The sequence below is a fragment of the Bombina bombina genome, chromosome 6 (assembly GCF_027579735.1).
Source record: "Bombina bombina isolate aBomBom1 chromosome 6, aBomBom1.pri, whole genome shotgun sequence".
NCBI classification, from domain to species: domain Eukaryota; kingdom Metazoa; phylum Chordata; class Amphibia; order Anura; family Bombinatoridae; genus Bombina; species Bombina bombina.
The window spans coordinates 348,199,713-348,220,611 of NC_069504.1; the positions used below are offsets into that span (position 1 = coordinate 348,199,713).

Genomic DNA, 20,899 nt, shown 5'->3' on the forward strand with positions numbered 1-20,899 from the left:
CCCCTAATAAAATAAAAAAAGCCCCCCCAAAAAATAAAATTCCATACCCTATACTAAATTACAAATAGCCCTTAAAAGGGCCTTTTGCGGGGCATTGCCCCAAAGTAATCAGCTCTTTTGCCTGAAAAAACCCCCAATACCCCCCAACATTAAAACCCACCAACCACACACCCAACCCTACTCTAAAACCAACCCAATCCCCCCTTAATAAAACCTAACACTAACCCCTTGAAGATCACCCTACCTTGAGACGTCTTCACGCAGCCGGGCCGAAGTCCTCCAAGAAGCCGGGCACAAGTGATCCTCCAGATGGTCAGAAGTCTTCATCCGATCCAGGCAGAAGAGGTCCTCCAGAGGGGCAGAAGTCTTCATCCAGGCGGCATCTTCTATCTTCATCCTTAAGGCGCGGAGCGGATCCATCTTCAATCCAGCCGACACGGAGCATCCTCTTTCAATGAAGTCCACCAGACAAATGAAGGTTCCTTTAAATGACGTCATCCAAGATGGTGTCCCTTGAATTCTGATTGGCTGATAGGATTCTATCAGCCAATCGGAATTAAGGTATGAAAAATCCTATTGGCTCGCATTCTATATACCTTAATTCCGATTGGCTGATAGAATCCTATCAGCCAATCAGAATTCAAGGGACGCCATCTTGGATGACGTCATTTAAAGGAACAAAAAGAGTGTTTAGACCGAGCGCCAAGGATATGACCTCGAGCTTGTATACAAAGACCTCCTAGCCGGCCTGAAATAAAGCTAATCAAATGGTGGGGTGTATACAGCATCTATGAAGGCAGAGGTGGTAGGAAACAAATATGTGGTAAATGGAGTGTCAAAGTATCAATGAATTCTCAAAATAATGGGATGTCCAAATAAATCATCCAAATGGTAAAAATAAGGTGAAGTGAAAAACTGACGTTGCAAAAATGAAAAAAACAAATAGAGGTGAGTATCTTGGTGAAAAAAATATAAAAAAGAAAAAGAAAAATAGAAGCAAAATTGTGTACACAAAAATATATAAAAAATGTGTGAGTGTATAAAAAGAAGTGAATAATCCTTCAATGTGGTCCTTGTGGTGCTCTGTATCCTTGTTAAAAAAGTTACAAAAAAATCCTATAAAAAATAAATAAAAAAGACATAGTGTAGATTGTCTTGAAAAAGGCCTTGCATAGGCCAAAACGCGTCAACATTTGGTAAGCATATGTTCAACAAGCTTTAATCTTTTTGTACATCTACACTATGTCTTTTTTATTCATTTATTTATTTATTTTTTCTAGGATTTTTTTGTAACTTTTTTTTTAACAAGGATACAGAGCACCATAAGGACCATATTGGAGGATTATTCACTTCTTTTTATACACTCACACATTTTTTATATATTTTTGTGTACACAATTTTGCTTATATTTTTATTTTTTATATTTTTTTCACCAAGATACTCACCTCTATTTGTGTTTTTCCTTTTTGCAACGTCAGTTTTTTACTTCACCTTATTTTCACCATTGGGATGATTTATTTGGACATCACATTATTTTGAGAATTCATTTATACTTTGACACTCCATTTACCTTTGTTGGATAACTATCACATTTATTGGACACTATTCCTCAATATGGATTCATGATTGGTATACCAATTATATTTTCATCTTATCTTTGACCATTTGTTGACCCATCATTTACATCTACTGTTGGTTTTATTTTTATATTTTAGCGTTTCAGATTGTATTCCATGTATATTGTATAGGATAACTATGACTTTTTAATTCTGTATTTCGTCTTGCCTTTTAACATTTTTGTATACTCCTATACCCCCATTGTAATAAATAACATTTATTACATTTACATCATCCTAGGAGTTTTTTATATCGACCACATATTTGTTTCCTACCACCTCTGCCTTCATAGGCGCTGTATACACCCCACCATTTGATTGTCATTTAAAGGAACCTTCATTCGTCTGGTGGACTTCGTTGGAAGAGGATGCTCTGCGTCAGCTGGATTGAAGATGGACCCGCTCCGCTCCGGAAGGATGAAGATAGAAGATGCTGCCTGGATGAAGACTTCTGCCCCTCTGGAGGACCTCTTCTGTCTGGATCGGATGAAGACTTTTGGCCGTCTGGAGGATCACTTGTACCTGGATAGGGACTTTTATTTTTTGGGGGGGCTTTTTTATTTTATTAGGGGGATTAGATTTGGTGTAATTAGTTTAAAAAACTTGTAATTATTTTTTTATTTTCTGTAATTTAGTGTTTGTTGTTTTTCGTACTTTCATTTATTTTATTTTATTGTATTTAATTGTAGTTAGTTTAGGTAATTAATTTAATTATAGTGTAGTGTTATGTGTAATTGTAACGTAGGTTAGGGTTTATTTTACAGGTAAATTTGCATTTATATTAGCTAGGTAGTTATTAAATAGTTAATAACGATTTAATAACTATTGTACCTAGTTAAAATAAATACAAACTTGCCTGTAAAATAAAAATAAACCCTAAGCTAGCTACAATGTAACTATTAGTTATATTGTAGCTAGCTTAGGGTTTATTTTATAGGTAAGTGTTTAGTTTTAAATAGGAATAATTTATTTAATGATAGGAATATTTATTTAGATTTATTTAAAGGATATTTAAGTTAGGGGTTGTTAGGGTTAGGGTTAGACTTAGGTTTAGGGGTTAATAACTTTATTATAGTGGCAGCGACGTTGGGGACGGCAGATTAGGGGTTAATAATTGTAGTTAGGTTGCGGCGACGTTGGGGGCGGCAGATTAGGGGTTAATAAATAAAACGTAGGTGTCAGCGTTGTTAGGGGCATCAGATTAGGGGTTCATAGGTATAATGTAGGTGGCGGCGGGGTCCGGAGCGGCAGATTACGGGTTAATAATATAATGTAGGTGTCAGCGATGTCGGGGGCGGCAGATTAGGGGTTAATAAATGTAAAATTAGGGGTGTTTAGACTCAAGGTTCATGCTATTAACTATTTACTAACTACCTAGCTAAAATAAATACAAAAGTACCTGTAAAATAAAAGTTACACTAACACCTAACACTACACTATAATTAAATAAATTAACTAAATTAAATACTATTAAATAAATTAAATTATCTAAAGTACAAATAAAACAAACACTAAATAACAGAAATTAAAAAACAAATTACAGATATTTAAACTAATTACACCTAATCTAATAGCCCTATCAAAATAAAAAAATGCCCCCCCCAAAAAATTAAAAAAACCCTAGCCTAAACTAAACTATCAATAGCCCTTAAAAGGGCCTTTTGCAGGGCATTGCCCCAAAGTAATCAGCTCTTTTACCTGGAAAAAAATATATAAACAACCCCCAACAGTAAAACCCACCACCCACACAACCAACCCCCAAATAAAAAAACTAACTCAAAAAAACTAAGCTACCCATTGCCCTGAAAAGGGCATTTGGATGGGCATTGCCCTTAAAAGGGCAGTTAGCTCTTTTGCAGGCCAAAACCCTAACCTTAAAAAAACCCACCCAGTACACCCTTAAAAAAATCTAACACTAACCCCCTGAAGATCGACTTACCGGGAGACGTCTTCATCCAAGCTGGGCCGAGGTCCTCAATAAAGCCGGGATAAGTCTTCATCCAAGCCGGGCGAAGTGGTCCTCCAGACGTGCAGAAGTCTTCATCCAAGCCGGGCAGAAGTGGTCCTCCAGATGGGCAAAAGTCTTCATCCAGACAGCATCTTCTATCTTCATCCATCCGGCACGGAGCGGGTCCATCTTCAAGATATCCGACGCGGAGCATCCTCTTCATCCAACGACTAACACAGAATGAAGGCCAATAGAATGCAAGCTCAATCCTATTGGTTGATTGGATCAGCCAATTGGATTGAACTTCAATTCTATTGGCTGATTGCATCAGCCAATAGAATTTTTTCTACCTTAATTCCGATTGGCTGATAGAATTCTATCAGCCAATCGGAATCTAAGGGACGCCATCTTGGATGATGTCACTTAAAGGTACCTTCATTCTGTGTTAGTCGTCGGATGAAGAGGATGCTCCACGTCGGATGTCTTGAAGATGGACCCGCGCCGTGCCGGATGGATGAAGATAGAAGATGCTGTCTGGATGAAGACTTCTGCCCGTCTGGTGGACCACTTCTGCCTGGCTTGGATGAAGACTTTTGCCCATCTGGAGGATCACTTCGCCCGGCTTGGATGAAGACTTCTCCCGACTTCGTTGAGGACCTCTGCCCGGCTTGGATGAAGACGTCTCCCGGTAAGTCGATCTTCAGGGGGTTAGTGTTAGGTTTTTTTTAAGGGTGTATTGGGTGGGTTTTTTTTAAGGTTAGGGTTTGGGCCTGCAAAAGAGCCAACTGCCCTTTTAAGGGCAATGCCCATCCAAATGCCCTTTTCAGGGCAATGGGGAGCTTAGGTTTTTTTAGTTAGTATTTTATTTGGGGGGTTGGTTGTGTGGGTGGTGGGTTTTACTGTTGGGGGGTTGTTTGTATTTTTTTTCCAGGTAAAAGAGCTGATTACTTTGGGGCAATGCCCCGCAAAAGGCCCTTTTAAGGGCTATTGATAGTTTAGTTTAGGCTAGGGTTTTTTTATTTTGGGGGGCATTTTTTATTTTGATAGGGCTATTAGATTAGAAGTAATTAGTTTAAATATCTGTAATTTGTTTTTTATTTTCTGTAATTTAGTGTTAGTTTGTTCTTGTACTTTAGATAATTTAATTTATTTAATAGTATTTAATTTAGTTAATTTATTTAATTATAGTATAGTGTTAGGTGTTAGTGTAACTTAGCTTAGGCTTTATTTTACAGGTACTTTTGTATTTATTTTAGCTAGGTAGTTAGTAAATAGTTAATAACTATTTAATAACTATTCTACCTAGTTAAAATAAATACAAACTTGCCTGTAAAATAAAAATAAACCCTAAGCTAGATACAATGTAACTATTAGTTATATTGTAGCTAGCTTAGGGTTTAATTTATAGGTATTTAGTTTTAAATAGGAATAATTTAGTTAATGATAGGAATTTTATTTAGATTTATTTAAATTATATTTAAGTTAGGGGGTGTTAGGGTTAGACTTAGGTTTAGGGGTTAATAAATTTAATATAGTGGCGGCGACGTTGGGGGCGGCAGATTAGGGGTTAATAAATGTAGGTAGGTGGCGGTGATGCTAGGGACGGCAGATTAGGGTTTAATAATAATAAACTAATGTTTGCGAGGCGGAAGTGCAGTGGTTTAGAGGTTAATATGTTTATTATAGTGGCGGCGATGTCAGGGGCGGCAGATTAGGGGTTAATAAGTGTAGGTAGGTTGCGGCAACATTGGGGACGGCAGATTAGGGGTTAATAAATATAATGTAGGTGGCGGCGGTGTCCGGAGCGGCAGATTAGGGGTTAAACATTTTATTTTAGTGTTTGCGATGCGGGAGGGCCTCGGTTTAGGGGTTAATAGGTAGTTTATGGGTGTTAGTGTACTTTTTAGCACTTTAGTTATGAGTTTTATGTTACCGCGTTGTACATAAAACTCATAACTACTGCCTTTCAGTTTACGGTATTGATCTTGAAGTTTTAGGGTGTACCGCTCACTGATTGGCCTCCCAGGACAGACTCTTAATACCGGCGCTATGAAAATCCCATAGAAAAAAGGGTTTACGAAGTTTACGTAAGTCGTTTTGCGGTAAGGCCAAAAGACTGCAAGACTCGTAATACCAGCGGTAGTAAAAAAGCAGCATTAGCACCTGTTAATGCTGCTTTTTCAGCTACCGCAAAACTCGTAATCTAGGCCATTGTAATTATAAAACATGCCTCTTGTCTTGCTATAGAATAACATATCACCCTAGTCTAAACATTTCTAAAACAAATTAACACACTGTTTGCTGCAATTGTATTTCAATAGCCAAATTCCATGAACCACTTGCTTTGTTTGTAGGAGCCAATCTCAGCTTGGATCTGCATACAACAAGGATAGCCAAGGTAATTTTTTTAGTATCAAGTGCATTGTTCTGAAATTGCTATCTAATCAAGCCAATAAGACAGATGTGTAGAATGGTTAGCCCTGGAGAGTTTGCAGTGTGCATTTCCAGCTATAAGTATTAGAAAAACAACACAATATTTTCAGAGCTAAATGACCCAATAACAAAATAAATAAAGTATATTACAAACTTGTTTTACTGAACATAACAAAACATTTTATATAAAATCTTAAGGTTTTACTGTCCCTTTAAATAAAAAGAAAAGCATGTAAAATAAATAATGAATGCATTTCACATTTTGTCTTTACATTTTATAGAAAACTGAATTGATCTTATTGTCCTTTAAATTTTGTTTGCTCTAAAGGGATTTTAAACTTAATTCCCCAAACTTTATTTTAAGTAAAAATAAAATAAAAAAAGCTATTTCTGATGTTTATTCATTATTTATTTTTTGGACACTTTTCTTGTAATTTAGTTCTGAATTTATTTTCAATGACGATCGAGACAGTAGAGTACAAATTGACCCTGCAACATTCTATGTATTGTTTGGTTGGTCAGTAGCTCTCTGTAGGCCTGGTGATCTGAAACTCTTCACTCTGGCTAGATTATCTAAGAAGTAGACTTGTGCAGCAGGGAATTACTCATTCTGGACAAATCATTCCGAACAAATATACAGAAAAATTAGTTTTTCAGAATATTTGTCTGCTGCACTATTAAAAAATTATTCAAATGTACTATTAACTATTCAAAATTAATACTGAATATTCTGTAACAATTAGATTTGTTTTCGTTAAAACAAATCCCGTCTCTTCTTCACAGAGTCCAGGGCAGCACTAATAGGAGGTTTAGCACAAGAAGCGCGCTATAGGTAATTTACCTTTTTAAAGTATTCTAAAGGAAACAAATGTAAACTAACAAATTTCATTTGAATATATTAATTTTCTTTAAAATTAGTGCATTCATTTGGATATTCGTTTCGTAAAAAATAAACTAATATCAGTGTTTTCACTACATATATGCATTAGTAACTAAACAAATGCACATGCAGTGTCTCCTTAATACTGTGACAACCTTCAAAGTATTTTAGAACTGTTCTGGACGTGAACAAGAGATACCTATGTTGCTCCAAAAAAGCCCTCGAAAAGTTTGCGTGATTTAATCTCCATGCTGGTGTTTTTTTTATCAAAGGACCCTAAGGGCTTGATTTATCAAGCTAGTGTGGACAGGGGCATATATACAGGGCCGGCGCTTGTGTAAGGCCTGACTGCCGATATTGGCAAAGCAGCGTGTGTGAGGGAAAAATTATGTGCGCACCACACCAGCACATACTGACTGACTGTCAGGACAGCTGCACTGCTGAGCTCTCAGCATTAATCTTATCTATTCTTGTTTCTATGCGCCAGCGCCCCCTGGCTGAGCTGAGCCTAACAGTACAAATGTTAATTGTATGTGGGCAGCATGGGCAGGGGAGGGCACCTGTGAAGGCTAGCTCAAGTTGTGCAGCGCAACTCCATCGCCTTACACCTATCAAAGAGAGACTGTGTCAGTCAGTGTGACGTGGAGGCGGCGGAGCCAGCCGGGACACTGAGAGGGAAACATGTGAGCCACGTGAGTGACGGTGTGACGCCCACCCTGAGGCGGCCAGACCGGTGAGCAGCGGTACTGAAGGAAGCCAGGAGTATCGGTGAGAGAGAGATGAGAGTGAGAGGTAGGAGGATAGCAGTCTAATTTAATTCCGGCTTCGGCTGTATATTATTTTACCATATGCTGCATTGCTAATTAAAATATATGCATAATGCATGATATAGCCAAGTAGAGAAGAAATTAAACTGGTGGTATATTTGAGAAAGTAAAAGATGGGGGGAAAAAACTGCAGAATGAAGATTTGAACATGATATTTTAATTTCCTAATGGGAAATGTGGGGAGTGGACTGGAGGCAGAATCAAAATCTGTATTTTTTTTGGGAGTGGGACTTGGGAGGAGGTAGCAGGTAGGCAGAATTCAGAAAACAAGATGGGACAATGTGCAGGCAGTGCAGATAGGGTAAAAAGAACTGGTGATGGGATGGCAATCATGGCAGAGTATTTATATAAATGAATATATAAGTGGGAACAGTATGTCACTTACAAGTCATACTGATATTTGTAGGCTCCCTACAGATAATGCATATAGTATCACTCCCTATAATATACTATTTAGGGAAGGACTGGGTTTGGGTCTTCTTAACTCCTTTGAGAAAAGCAAATATGCCCCTGGAACCTGCAGATGTACTTGGTAAAAAAAAACATCTTCCAAGTTCCCACAAAAGTATGCATAAGAACACCAACCTTCAAATGTAGTCCATAAGCTTAGTGTTAATTTGAGTGGTTGCCATGGTTACCTCATGCTAATGTTGTAACTAGAATTTTGTACATAATTTACAGCGGTGCAGCCAAAATTTTATTTTAACCTCTTGCCTAACATCTGCAGCCAAAGGGATATACATCAAACAATAGTTATTATTTCTTCTGGCCTTGATTTGCTTAACATGAACTAGAATTTTACTTTTACTGATAGGCTTATATATATATATGTATATCTATCTTTATACATACAGATAGATATATTTTTGTTATACATCACTGCCACTGTTTGATTTGTTATACAACAATACCGCTGTTTGATTTGTTATACTGCACTACTGCTGTTTGATTTGTTATGGAGAGCTTTCCTGCTGTTTGATTTGTTTTACATTTGTTATACAGCACTACCACTGTTTAATGTGTTATGCAGATTTTCAGATTAACAGTCAGTGATTTTATGTGGCAAAGGGAAATTATATTCTCTATAATTATAGATGAAATAGTTATCTGTAGGTTTTTCCAGCACATTTATGTAACACTTTGTCTTAAACCAGCAATGGGATGAAATGTATTTATGGGGGGGGGGCAAATTGTATCCTCGCCCGGGTAGCCAAAAATCCTAGCACCGGCCCTGCGTATATATGCGCCACTGTACGCTATTTTGCGCTATTGTGCAACACCGCCCCCTGCCCGTGCACAGCCAATCACTTGTGGGCAGGAGCTGTCAATCTCCCCGGTCGGATGAGACTGGGGAGTCTGCAATTCTCCACCTAAGAGGTGGAGGAAAGGATAGGAAGCAGCAGTCTAATGATCGCTGCTTGATAAATACTGACTGCGGGTTCTCTTGTGAGAACCTGCAGTCGTAGACGGGTGAACGGCTTTATAATTTGAGCCCTAAATGACCATAGCAAAGGAGATAAGATAAAACTACTCAAGGCTTTTCAATGTTTATGTCCCTGGACTGCTGAACATCATAAATGTAAAAATAACAGTTTTAAAGGCTTTTATTATTTTATTTTATTTTATCATTCTTTATTTATAAAGCACCAACAGATTCCACAGCGCTGCCCATGGGTATAAAGATAGAAGTACAACGGAGAAACAATACAATAAAAGACAACATTTTACAGACAAATACAGGGTTGAATTGAGGGCCATGTTCTCGTGGGAACTTACAATCTAGATGGGTAGAAGGATGGAAAACAGGAGGTGGGGACTGCAAAGGTGAGAATGATATTAGTGAGGAGTTAGATGAGGGCAACTGTTAGGTAAGTGAAATTCATTTATTACTGAGTCGGTGATAAGCTTCCCTGAACAAAAAGGTCTTTAGGGAATGTTTAAAGGAGGAGAGGTTAGGGGAAAGTCTGACAGCTCGAGGAAGTGCGTTCCAGAGGGTTGGTGCCTCACAAGAGAAGTCCTGTAGTCTAGCATGAGAGGAGGTGATGGTAGAGGGTGCAAGGGGGCGGACTGGAGTATATTTGTTGTTGAGTGAGGACAGGTAGGGTGGGGCAGCATTGGTGAGGGCTTTGTAGGTCAGGGTGAGAATTTTGAATTTAACTCTGCTGTGAATGGGGAGCCAGTGAAGGGACTTACATAGAGATGCAACAGAAATAGAGCGTCGAGAGAGGTGGATTAGCACGGCAGATGCATTTAGGATGGATTGAAGGGGAGAGAGGTGGGTGAGAGGGAGGCCAGTTAGTAGGTTATTACAGTAGTCAAGTTGGGAAATTACCAGGGAGTGGATTAGCTGTTTAGTAGTGTCAGTGCTCAGAAACGGATGAATTATGGAGATATTGCGTAGGTGGTTGCAGCAGAATAAGTAGAGCAATTGGATGTGGGGATTGAAGGACAGATTTGAGTCACGTGTGACTCCAAGGCAGCGGACCTGGGTTGATGGGGAGATAGTGGTGCCGCCAAAAGTGAAAGAAAAATTAGAAACTGGAGTAGAGTTAGAGGGGGGATTAGAAGTAGTTTGGTCTTGGACATGTTTATTTTTAGGTGGTGAGAGGCCATCCAGTAGGAAAATGCCAGATAAGCAGTCGCTGATGTGAGAATTGACAGAAGGAGAAAGTGCAGGGGTGCATAGGTAGATCTGGGTATCATCAGCAAAGAGGTGATAGTTGAAGTTATAGCTGTAATAAGTTTACCCAGTGAAGAAGTGTAAATAGAGAAGAGTAGAGGAACCAGGGCAGAGTCTTTAGGTACTCCAACAGACAGAAGCAATAGAGAGGAGGAGTTGCCAGCAAAAGAGATGGTAAATGATCTGTTAGAGAGATAAGAGTGAATCCAGGAGAGGACAGTGTCACAGAGCCCAAGAGAGCTGAGAGTACATAGGAGAAGGGGATGGTCAACAGTGTCAAAGGCAGCAGAGAGGTCAAGTAAGATGAGTAGTAGCCTTTGTTTTTAGCAGAAAGGAGATCATTAGTAACCTTGGTGAGGGCAGTCTCAGTTGAGTGTTGGGGACGGAAGCAAGATTGCAGGGGGTGGAGCAATGAGTTGGAGGACGGGAAGTGGGTTTTTTAAGCTAGTGGGAGCAGTGATATGGGGCGGTAGTTTGCAGGAGTGTTAGGGTCAAGGGAAGGTTTTTTGAGGATGAGGTGACCTTTGCATGTTTGAAGGAGGCAGGGAATGAGCCGGTAGAAAGGGATAGGTTGAATATGTGAGTAAGCGCTGGCGTGAGGGTGGGAGACAGAGAAGGATATTGTGGAAGTGTGGGGGAGGTATATTTGAATAAGGTTAGAGAGTTGGGGAGGGTCCACAGTGTGAGATAGGAGAATTCCAGATCAATAGAGTGTCCATCGCGGGGGGTAGGAAATAGAGTGAATTGTGAGAGGCCGAAGGAGTTAGCAAGTGAGAGAAGTTTAGAGGCAGCAGGGTCAGATGGGTTGTCAATGGGGATGTTGAAGTCACCCAGAGTAGGTGTATTTGTAGAGAGAAAGTTATTATGCAGAACTATTGCAATGTAGTATAAAGTTGCTAATGTTTTGTATATTATTTTTTTAATTTTTATTTATAACCCTTTCAAATATAAACATATAATAAAATAAATCATACAATATATATATGAATGATTTTAAGAAAATAAGAAGAAAGGTAGAAAAAGACAAAAAAAAATCCATTATTTTATCTAATAAAAAAATTAAACAATCAATATAATTTATCAAGTGCTACTATAATTATAAAAAAATATATATTTATATATCCTTAAATAGAAAGAAAGAGCAAAAAACATAAAGTGCTACTTTTAATGTATACGATAAAAGTAAAAAATACGGAGGCAACATGAGTCAAGTTAGAAAGAAGGGGAAAAAAACTAAGTTCAACTAATGCTATATAAAGGTAGAACATTAGATACAACAATCCCTCTCAAATTTAAACACAAAAAACAACACTCAAGTGCTATTATATTAATAAATAAGTGAAAAATACATAGGTAACGTGTGCTTCTAAAAATTAAACAAAAACATATCTCAAATCTCTGTATAAAATGTTTTTAATATCCCTTTACGTAATGCAAATCGAATCGTTATTTACCTTTTAGTGGTTAAATGTTACTTATGCTGGGAAAGTTATGGCATTTGCTGACTACACAGGCCAATGGAATGCTGCCATATCACCCCAGTACTTAATGGCAGATAAGTAAATTAGCAAAATGTTGTAGTTTCTTATTAGGGCAAGTGGCAGATTAATAGATAAATAGAATGTTGCAATGTGTCCCAGAGGGACGAGACAGCTACTTTGTGTTGCAACATTCTATTGATTTCAAATATTTGTGCTTTGAATAGAAAACTAACCCCATAAGGCTTGACTGATTTTGAGAAAAAAAGATATTTATTTATATATTTTAACAGATAGACATTGTTATTTGCTCCCTGTTTCATAAAATATAATTAAGAAAACAAAATTATTTATAAAATTTACAAAACAAAATGCTGAAATATTAGAAAAGAAAGATACTATTTTTTCCCTGTTTAATTGCCCTGCTATTACAAGTTGAGCGCAATTGCGATTTACTCTAGAATCATTATGTTGATTTCAGTGCTGTGGTTAACTGTTTGGTGAAAATAAAAAAGTGTCACAAAACACATCAAAAATATATTACAAAGTACACATACACTTGTAATAAAACTGTCTAATAAAATTTATTACAAAAAAAAATATTGCACAAAAAAAGTTATATGCTCAAAGATATGAGATCTCGGGTGTTAGAGAAAAAAAGCTGGCAAAGGGCTTTAACATAGAGATACATACATATACATGTCTAAATATGTGTGTATATATAAATAAATATGTATATATATAATATATATATGTACGTATGTATTTATATGTGTATATATGTATTTACAGACATATATACACATATAAACACATAAATATATATGTACATACAGATAGACATATATATATAAGTGTATTAGAGCATTTTGCCGTTAAGTAGATGGAAAAATGTAAGAACATTTTTATGCAATATTCATATTTAATAAAGGTTTTAACTATGTATGCACTGTAAATATTTTACAATACAATGTTCTGTACATAGTGGAATATGTTCTTTGTATTTTAAAATCGATATTCATATATTTATATCAGTGATGTGCAGTCACTAGAGGCAGGTGAGGCAATGCTTCACCTCTCATATGGGCAAAAATATATTTTTTTTATTGGCTTTAAAAAAAAAATTAATTTTTTTTCCCCAGCATTTTTTTCTCTCACAGCTATATGTTGTGCAATGGAGAGGCACAAGCAGGTCTGCCCACCATTACACAACATTCTGCGCCACCTACTGGATGCAAGTGGTTAAGATCATTGCATGGCCCATTAACTGCTTATTTGAGGCAGTCCTATTTGGGCTGAACCAATCCAGTGAGAGGCATTAGTAAGTGGAACATAGGGTTGGGGCTAGATGTTAAATCATATAAAACAAAACAAAAATGGAAAAAAACAACTTTCATATATTTTGTTGCTGTCCTGTGAACCTGCTAGCTTTGCTAAAGTGAAAAAGAGAGTTCTGTTCTTCCCCTCTAAGTGCAGTGGAATGTTCCACTGTCACTTCCTGAATCCTTACAGAGCAAGAAAAGAGGCACAGAGAGCAGTGTTTCAGCCACATCTTATTAAAGTAAGATTTTACTGAAAGGGATTCTGTTAGTGAAAATGATAATTTAATTAATGTGGTTTAGTGTTTGTTTACTCTTTTACAGCAGGGTCATTTTTGTATTTTGTTTACTCAAACTTTACACCCACTAACTTAGCAGCTTGCCTCTGTACTTCACACTAAATCATAGACTAATTTTCTGAACTCTCTGTAGCTCTGCTGTTTTATTACTTTAAAATGCAGTGGTCCCTCTCCCCCCCCCCCCCTTGTGTGTGTGTGTGTGTCTCTCTCTATCTATCCATCTCTCTCCTTATGTGTTGTTCTCCCCCATGGTCTCTTTCTCTCTCTGTCTCTCTTCCTCCCCCTCTGACTCTCTTATACCTTATGTAATGAAAGAATCTATAAGCATAATTTGCAGCATTAAAGTAAAAAGTATGTTTTAAACATATTTTAATGGGCATGGATTTCTAGATCTCATAATCAGAGCAAGCATTGTGTTATCTGGCAAGAGTTTCTGTTACAATCCTTTTAGACTAAAATCAGATGTTTACTAAGTTGACCAGTTTTCCAAGACACCATTTAAAGGGACATGAAACCCATATGAAACCCATATGCAAATTTAAATAACTTAATAACAATTTACATCTAATATCTAATTTTCTTCATTCTTTTGATGTCCTTTGTTGAAAATCATATCTAAATATGCTCAGTAGCTGCTGATTGGTGGCTGCACATAGATACCTCATGTGATTGGCTCACCCATGTGCATTGCTATTTCTTCAACAAAGGATATCTAAAGAATGAAGGCGTATCCTAGCCACTGCCTCACCAGCCTCTGACGTCACTGCACATATATATATATACAGGTGGCACTCAATTTACACCATTTCAGAATAACAACCTTTTTTTCCAGTCATGTGACTGCTATTGAAAAGCATTGAGAAGCAGTGCATTTATTAAAATAGCCAGTAGATGGAGCTGTCCGCTTGTGTTGCAGCAAAGCCAAGCAAGCTGAAATTAATCAGTTTAACCAGACCTGAGCTATCGAGCAGATTTAAAGGAACAAGATCTTCCTGTCTATAATTCAGTCCAGATTGGAATGCATAGAAAGAACTGTTTGCAGAAAAATGCAAGTGAAATCTGTGTTGTGTGATTGTTTTATTAGGTTTATAATGCTGTTTAGCAAATGTTTTTGTTCATTTCACTTAGTGTAATGATATATTCTGTGTTGTGTGATTATTTTATTAGGTTTAAAATGCTGTCTAGCATTTAAAGGCTTCATTTCAAAGCTTTTAAAATAATGTATTAGGTGTTACTTATGACAATTTTGAGAGGGGCCTGGAACCTATCTCCCTCACTTCCCATTGACTTACATTATAAACTGGGTTTCAATTTACAACGGTTTCGATTTACAACCATTCCTTCTGGAACCTAACCACGTCATAAACTGAGGGCTACCTGTATATATATATATATATATATATATATATATATATATATATATATACAACACACAGAGAAAACGCAGCACTCACTTACAAGCTCTCAGCTAAGATTTAAAAGCAAAAATGGAAAGGTTAGTCACCGCATCTGGCCAAATGGGACAAGCTCAGGTACCACGTCAAGGTCCTTTCCAATACCTGAGACCCTAAAGCAGCCACACAATGCAAGCTTTCAAATGCAAACAAACTGAAAACAAGGGAAGGGTGCACAGGAATATGTAATCACCCTAGACATATACAAAACACGGAAGGGAACTGCACTCTCATACCGGACCGGGTACACATCCCATGACCCTGCAACATGCTCAGCCCTGGGTGCCACTGGCACTCACAGGAAGCTGTGCTGTCCCCAGAGCCACAAGCAGTTAACCCCAGACAGGTCTGGGTGCAAGAACCATAGGGGAAATTACAAAACAAATTAATACAACACACAGAGAAAACCCAGCACTCACTTACAAGCTCTCAGCTAAGATTTAAAAGCAAAAATGGAAAGGTTAGTCACCGCATCTGGCCAAATGGGACAAGCTCAGGTACCACGTCAAGGTCCTTTCCAATACCTGAGACCCTAAAACAGCCACACAATGCAAGCTTTCAAATGCAAACAAACTGAAAACAAGGGAAGGGTGCACAGGAATATGTAATCACCCTAGACATATACAAAACACGGAAGGGAACTGCACTCTCATACCGGACCGGGTACACATCCCATGACCCTGCAACAAATTAATACAACACACAGAGAAAACCCAGCACTCACTTACGAGCTTGTAAGTGAGTGCTGGGTTTTCTCTGTGTGTTGTATTAATTTGTTTTGTAATTTTCCCTATGGTTCTTGCACCCAGACCTGTCTGGGGTTAACTGCTTGTGGCTCTGGGGACAGCATAGCTTCCTGTGAGTGCCAGTGGCACCCAGGGCTGAGCATGTTGCAGGGTCATGGGATGTGTACCCGGTCCGGTATGAGAGTGCAGTTCCCTTCCGTGTTTTGTATATATATATATATATATATATATATATATATATATATATATATATATATATATATATATATATATATATATATATATACCTGTATATATAGGTATTAATATATCTTTGTTTAAAAAAACATCATATTTCATCAAATTTCATTTTCATGTCTGGTTAGTGCTAATGAGAATATGTGATGTGTTTGCGCAAGAGTGGGGTGTTGTAATGCCAGCGCAACCCGACTAGCGCAAAAATCTTAATTCTAGGGGATTTATCTCTATAGCGGAAACGCAAAATACCGCTTCACTTGTAATTTGACCATATATGTAGAAACAAAAATGAAAAAAAGCAAGACATGTTTTCCGATTAAATTAGTCAAATTGTCCCAAAGCAATGTATAGAGGTGTTTTTATAGTTGAAATGCATTTGATAAAAAAAAGTAGAAAAATGTGTTATAATAAAGTTTTCAAATTGATTGGAATATGTAAGAATTCATCAGCCAATCTATAACCGTCATGATAACATCAGACGGGAGCCTGCACTGAGTAGTTGCAAGGTCATGCACATCAGGGTCAAAACAAAAAAAATTGTCCAAATATGCAAAGGTATGTATAATTTGTCCACAAACCGAAAGAAAAAAAAAAAACATGATTCAAATTATGGAAAGTCACAATTAGGAAATAATCAAATAGACATAAATTATAGAGCACAAAATAAACATCAGAAAATAAACCAATCTATAAATTGCTTTTTTATTTAAGACCAATGTCCTAATACTTCAGCAGATTGTAGATAATAAAAACAGAACTTAAAACTAACAAACCCAATATGATGACTGACAAAGGAAAATATTGTAAACAGAAAGTTTCCTGGTAAAGAAATACCCCTGATAAGTTTTTCTTATTAAAAAAAAATATATACCTGTAATGCATACATTTGTAAAAACTTTTAAATAACTAATCCGAGCACAGGAATGAATAAAACCTTTGCCCTAGAAAGACTCCTGTTGTACAAAACATGGATGGCTACTTACAAGTATATTTATTAAGAAACCACATGGGATTAAAAAGAAACAACGCCCTAAAAGAAAAAGGTATGATATTATAAGTAAAAATAATATAATAGTATAAGGGTTGAGGATGCAAAAATTAGTACATTGAGATTATCATAATTTTCTGCCTATAATGTGTGCATAGAATAAAACATTTACTAATTGTTCTTGAAGTTTCAAGAACAATGATGTTAATTAAGATTAATAGGAAATATTAAAAAACAATGTATAGATTATGCAGACAAAATATGATTAATCTGTTATAATTCACAAGTAAGTTGAATCTGTTTTCTTACCTTTGCACCCTTCACATGTTAAAGCATTGTAATGGTAACCTGATGCTTTATCTCCGCACACGACACATAATTCATCCCCTTTAACTCTTCCCATACAAGGAGCAACTCTGGACTTTTTGGTGGCTGCTGGGTAATCCATATGATCATTGTCTATTGCAAACAGGTTCTCAGAAGGTATTCGTTTCAGATCATAAATTCCATTGGAACACCAGTCTTCTGTATGTTGTGGGTAATAACTTGAATTTGAATGATAAGGTGAGGAAGTGATTGGTTGATGGATTGCTGGAAATTCCATATGGTTGTAGGCAATAGAAAAAGAAGGATCCACATCTTGTTCCGGTGAACCTCCATGAACAGAGTGAAGTCCTGACAAAAACAAAAGGTTTGGACATTATTTATTGCATTTCAGCAAATTGTTATAATTTTATATGCACTCATGGAACTCCACGTTCTTCTCTTCCTTTTAGATTAAATAAATATTTAAAGATTAGTATTTAGGCAACATTTCTTGCAATGTTTTCTCTTTAAAAAAACAGCCTACTTGAAATGTTTTATTGTTTAAAAAGATAGATAATCAATATATTACCCATTCCCAAGTTTTGTATAAACAACAGTTTTATTGATACATGTTTTACATCTGTAATTACCTTGTATTTAAGCCTCTGCAGACTGCCCCTTATCTCAGTGCTTTTTACAAAATGAAAATTCTTTTTATAGCAATTGTTTTTTCAGTATGCAATCTCCACCCATCTTTTGCCTTATTTGAAGTAGTCAATCTGGGCTTGAGTGTGCTGACAACAAGGCTAGCCACGGTTATGATGTTTTGTTAGTATGAAATTCATTGTTACCAGTTAAAGTCAATTAGAAAAACATGTAGAAGGGTTAGCCTTGAGAAGTCTTCAGGGTGCATTTCAAGTTCTGAGAATTATACATTAGAAATTTTTCAGAGCTAAATTACATGAAAATAGGCCAAAACAAAATATGAAAATATATTGCAAAGTTGTTTTTTTGTTGTTTTTTTAATCTTTAATTTATTTTATTGAGGTTGTTTTGTGGGTGTAACATCAAGTAGCAAGTTAATGTAAATATTACATATGAACCATTATATTCTTATGAAACTTAGCACATCTAACTAAGTAGTGTCTGAAAACACAGAAATTGATACAATAATAGTATTTGCACATAGTAAAATAAGATAGAACCTCTTTTTAACATTATTAATTCCTCTTACTCTTCGGAGGGTCACTCATGTTCACAAAGAAAAAACAAAATTACACATAGAGGAAATCTAGTGATATAAACGGTCACTCTTGGACCATGATAAAGTAAGAATAATATTATGTGAAATATAAAAGTGATGTAAGTATAATATGGAACAGGTATTAGATGGATTTAAAGTAACCGAGCAAGGTACACTAGCTAGAAACAAACAACCACCAATGAGTACTGAATATGAATGGCGTATGTGCATAAACATAGTATAAAATAGCATATGGTATAAAAATCACATGTACTTATTATATAATAGTAGTTAACAAACAAGGGACTCGAGCAACTGAATAATAGGGTCCCTTTCGGCCCTCTAATAAATAGAAAATAGCAAATCCTCGTATATGAGAGAGTGAGTCTGGTATCTTGGGAATTAGAGGAATACTACTAATTTAGGGGATTTAGGGGGTTGTATATTACAGGTAAAGGCAATATATAGATAAATAAATAGAATGAATATACATAAATAGTGAACCTTAGTCTATTACATTAGGGGTAATTGACAGCAATTGGTTAGATATAGTATAGAGAAGAAAATCCAAAATGCAGAAGACAGCCAATTAGCTCTATACCTCTACAGATGTCAGGTTATTTCAATAGTAAACTAGGGCCATCAGGTAAAATAAAATGGATTTGTTTAGGAACTGACACATGTTGGATGGAGACATATAGGTGATCTTGGTTGATAAAGCAGCAAAGTTTCAAGAGCATTATTGTCTGACAGGGTCATATGAGCTTGGAGGGGCTACCTTCTGTTATATTATAAAGAAGCTGATTACAGATGCTATTTGCATTCCCAATAAAAGTAGAATTCTTCATGTGCTTTTTTTTTTTTTTAGGTTAGGTGAGCAGTAAAGAGTGTGAGGTAGCATTTTAGTATTCATGTATGCACAGCAACTAACTGGCATGCTGTGTGAGTTTTGTAGAGACAGAGTTAAACCTGTCTATATAGGCCATATACAGGTCATCCACTAATATTATATCAGAGATATGCCACCTAGGAGTGCCAAGAAAAGCTTCAAACATATAGTTGTCATGTTAAATTACCCTCATTATTGTGGTTAACATATCATTACTAAGTATAATTAACGTAAAGTCAATTACATAATAGGGCCTGACAGGGAATCCATAAGCTTGAACAGGTATAAAGACATGTGGGTTATAGCAACTGTTAGATAGATACTGCTGCAGCCACTAATGCTGGGCGCTTGTTTTCAGCCAATTCCCTCTCTTGAGATAAAGAGTTGTTTCCAGTTCTTCAGGAGCACATGGAGGTCTCTGCATTTAATAAAGTTCGAACCCACAATACTCAGTGTCTGCACCGTATTGGGAGAAGCGTTGTGTTGTGGTAATGGGAATATTGCTGAGTCAGTGGGAGTTAGCATTTTCAGATCCACCTGTAGAAGCCGGGTTGAATACATTTCTGGCTGAGTATTAGCAGTGGTGGGAAGAGTAGTAGGGGAATCACTTATAAGGTCCTTCAACTAGCCTATGTCTGTCTCCAGATGGCTGGCCGCAACCTCTGGTGTGCTATCTGGTAGTAGGGAAGGTGGATCTTCTAAGCTGCATGGTTCACTTGAGAGTCCCATGTCATAGCTGGTTACGTTCAAAGGTATAGTGGAATACAGTTGAAGCTTCTGTCGTGTTAATGAAACTTCATCCACCTTCCCCTCCATAAAACTAATTTCTTCCAGTATATCCTTGGATTAAACATATTGGCCCCAATTTATCAAAGGTCTTGCGGACCTGATCCGACAGTGTGGATCAGGTCTGCAAGACCTTACTAAATGCGGAGAGCAATACGCTCTCCGCATTTAACATTGCACCAGCAGCTCACAAGAGCTGCTGGTGCAACGCTGCACCCTTCTGACTCGCGGCCAATCGGCCGCCAGCAGGGGGGTGTCAATCAACCCGATCGTATCCGATCGGGTTGATTTCCGGCGATTCCTGTCTGAAGACTCGCCAGAAACACGGCCCTTCAAGCTCCGTACGGAGCTTGATAAATGGGCCTGATTGTATCAGCCTGTTGAACTTATCTTGCATGGCCTCCTCAAATTCTGCTAGTAGGACCTGCACTGTTGTATGAAAGTCTTTGATGTTGCTGTTGCTGTATTTGCAAGGCACACCTTATAAAGCTTTTTTTATTAAACATACAAACATATATTAAATATATAAACATTTATATAAAAAAAAATCCTTTAAAACTTTATTTCAAATAAATAAATGTTATATATATCTATATATATATATCTATATATATATATCTATATCTATCTATATATATATATATATATATATATATATATATATATATATACACATACACATGTACATATATACAGATTTTAAAGGGACAGTCTACACCAGAATTTTTGTTGTTTTAAAAGATAGATAATCCCTTTATTACCCATTCCCC

The 20,899-nt window shown here is 36.8% G+C and overlaps 1 protein-coding gene across 2 annotated transcripts in view; it reads right to left on the reverse strand.

Annotated features, from left to right (window-relative positions):
• NR1H4 (nuclear receptor subfamily 1 group H member 4) overlaps positions 1 to 20,899 on the reverse strand; it is a 220,635-nt gene that overhangs the window by 103,746 nt on the left and 95,990 nt on the right. For both annotated transcript variants that reach the window (XM_053716999.1, XM_053716998.1), the window contains exon 3: positions 17,215 to 17,580. In XM_053716999.1, the coding sequence (XP_053572974.1) occupies positions 17,215 to 17,580 (366 nt within the window). The remainder of the gene's footprint in view (positions 1 to 17,214; positions 17,581 to 20,899) is intronic.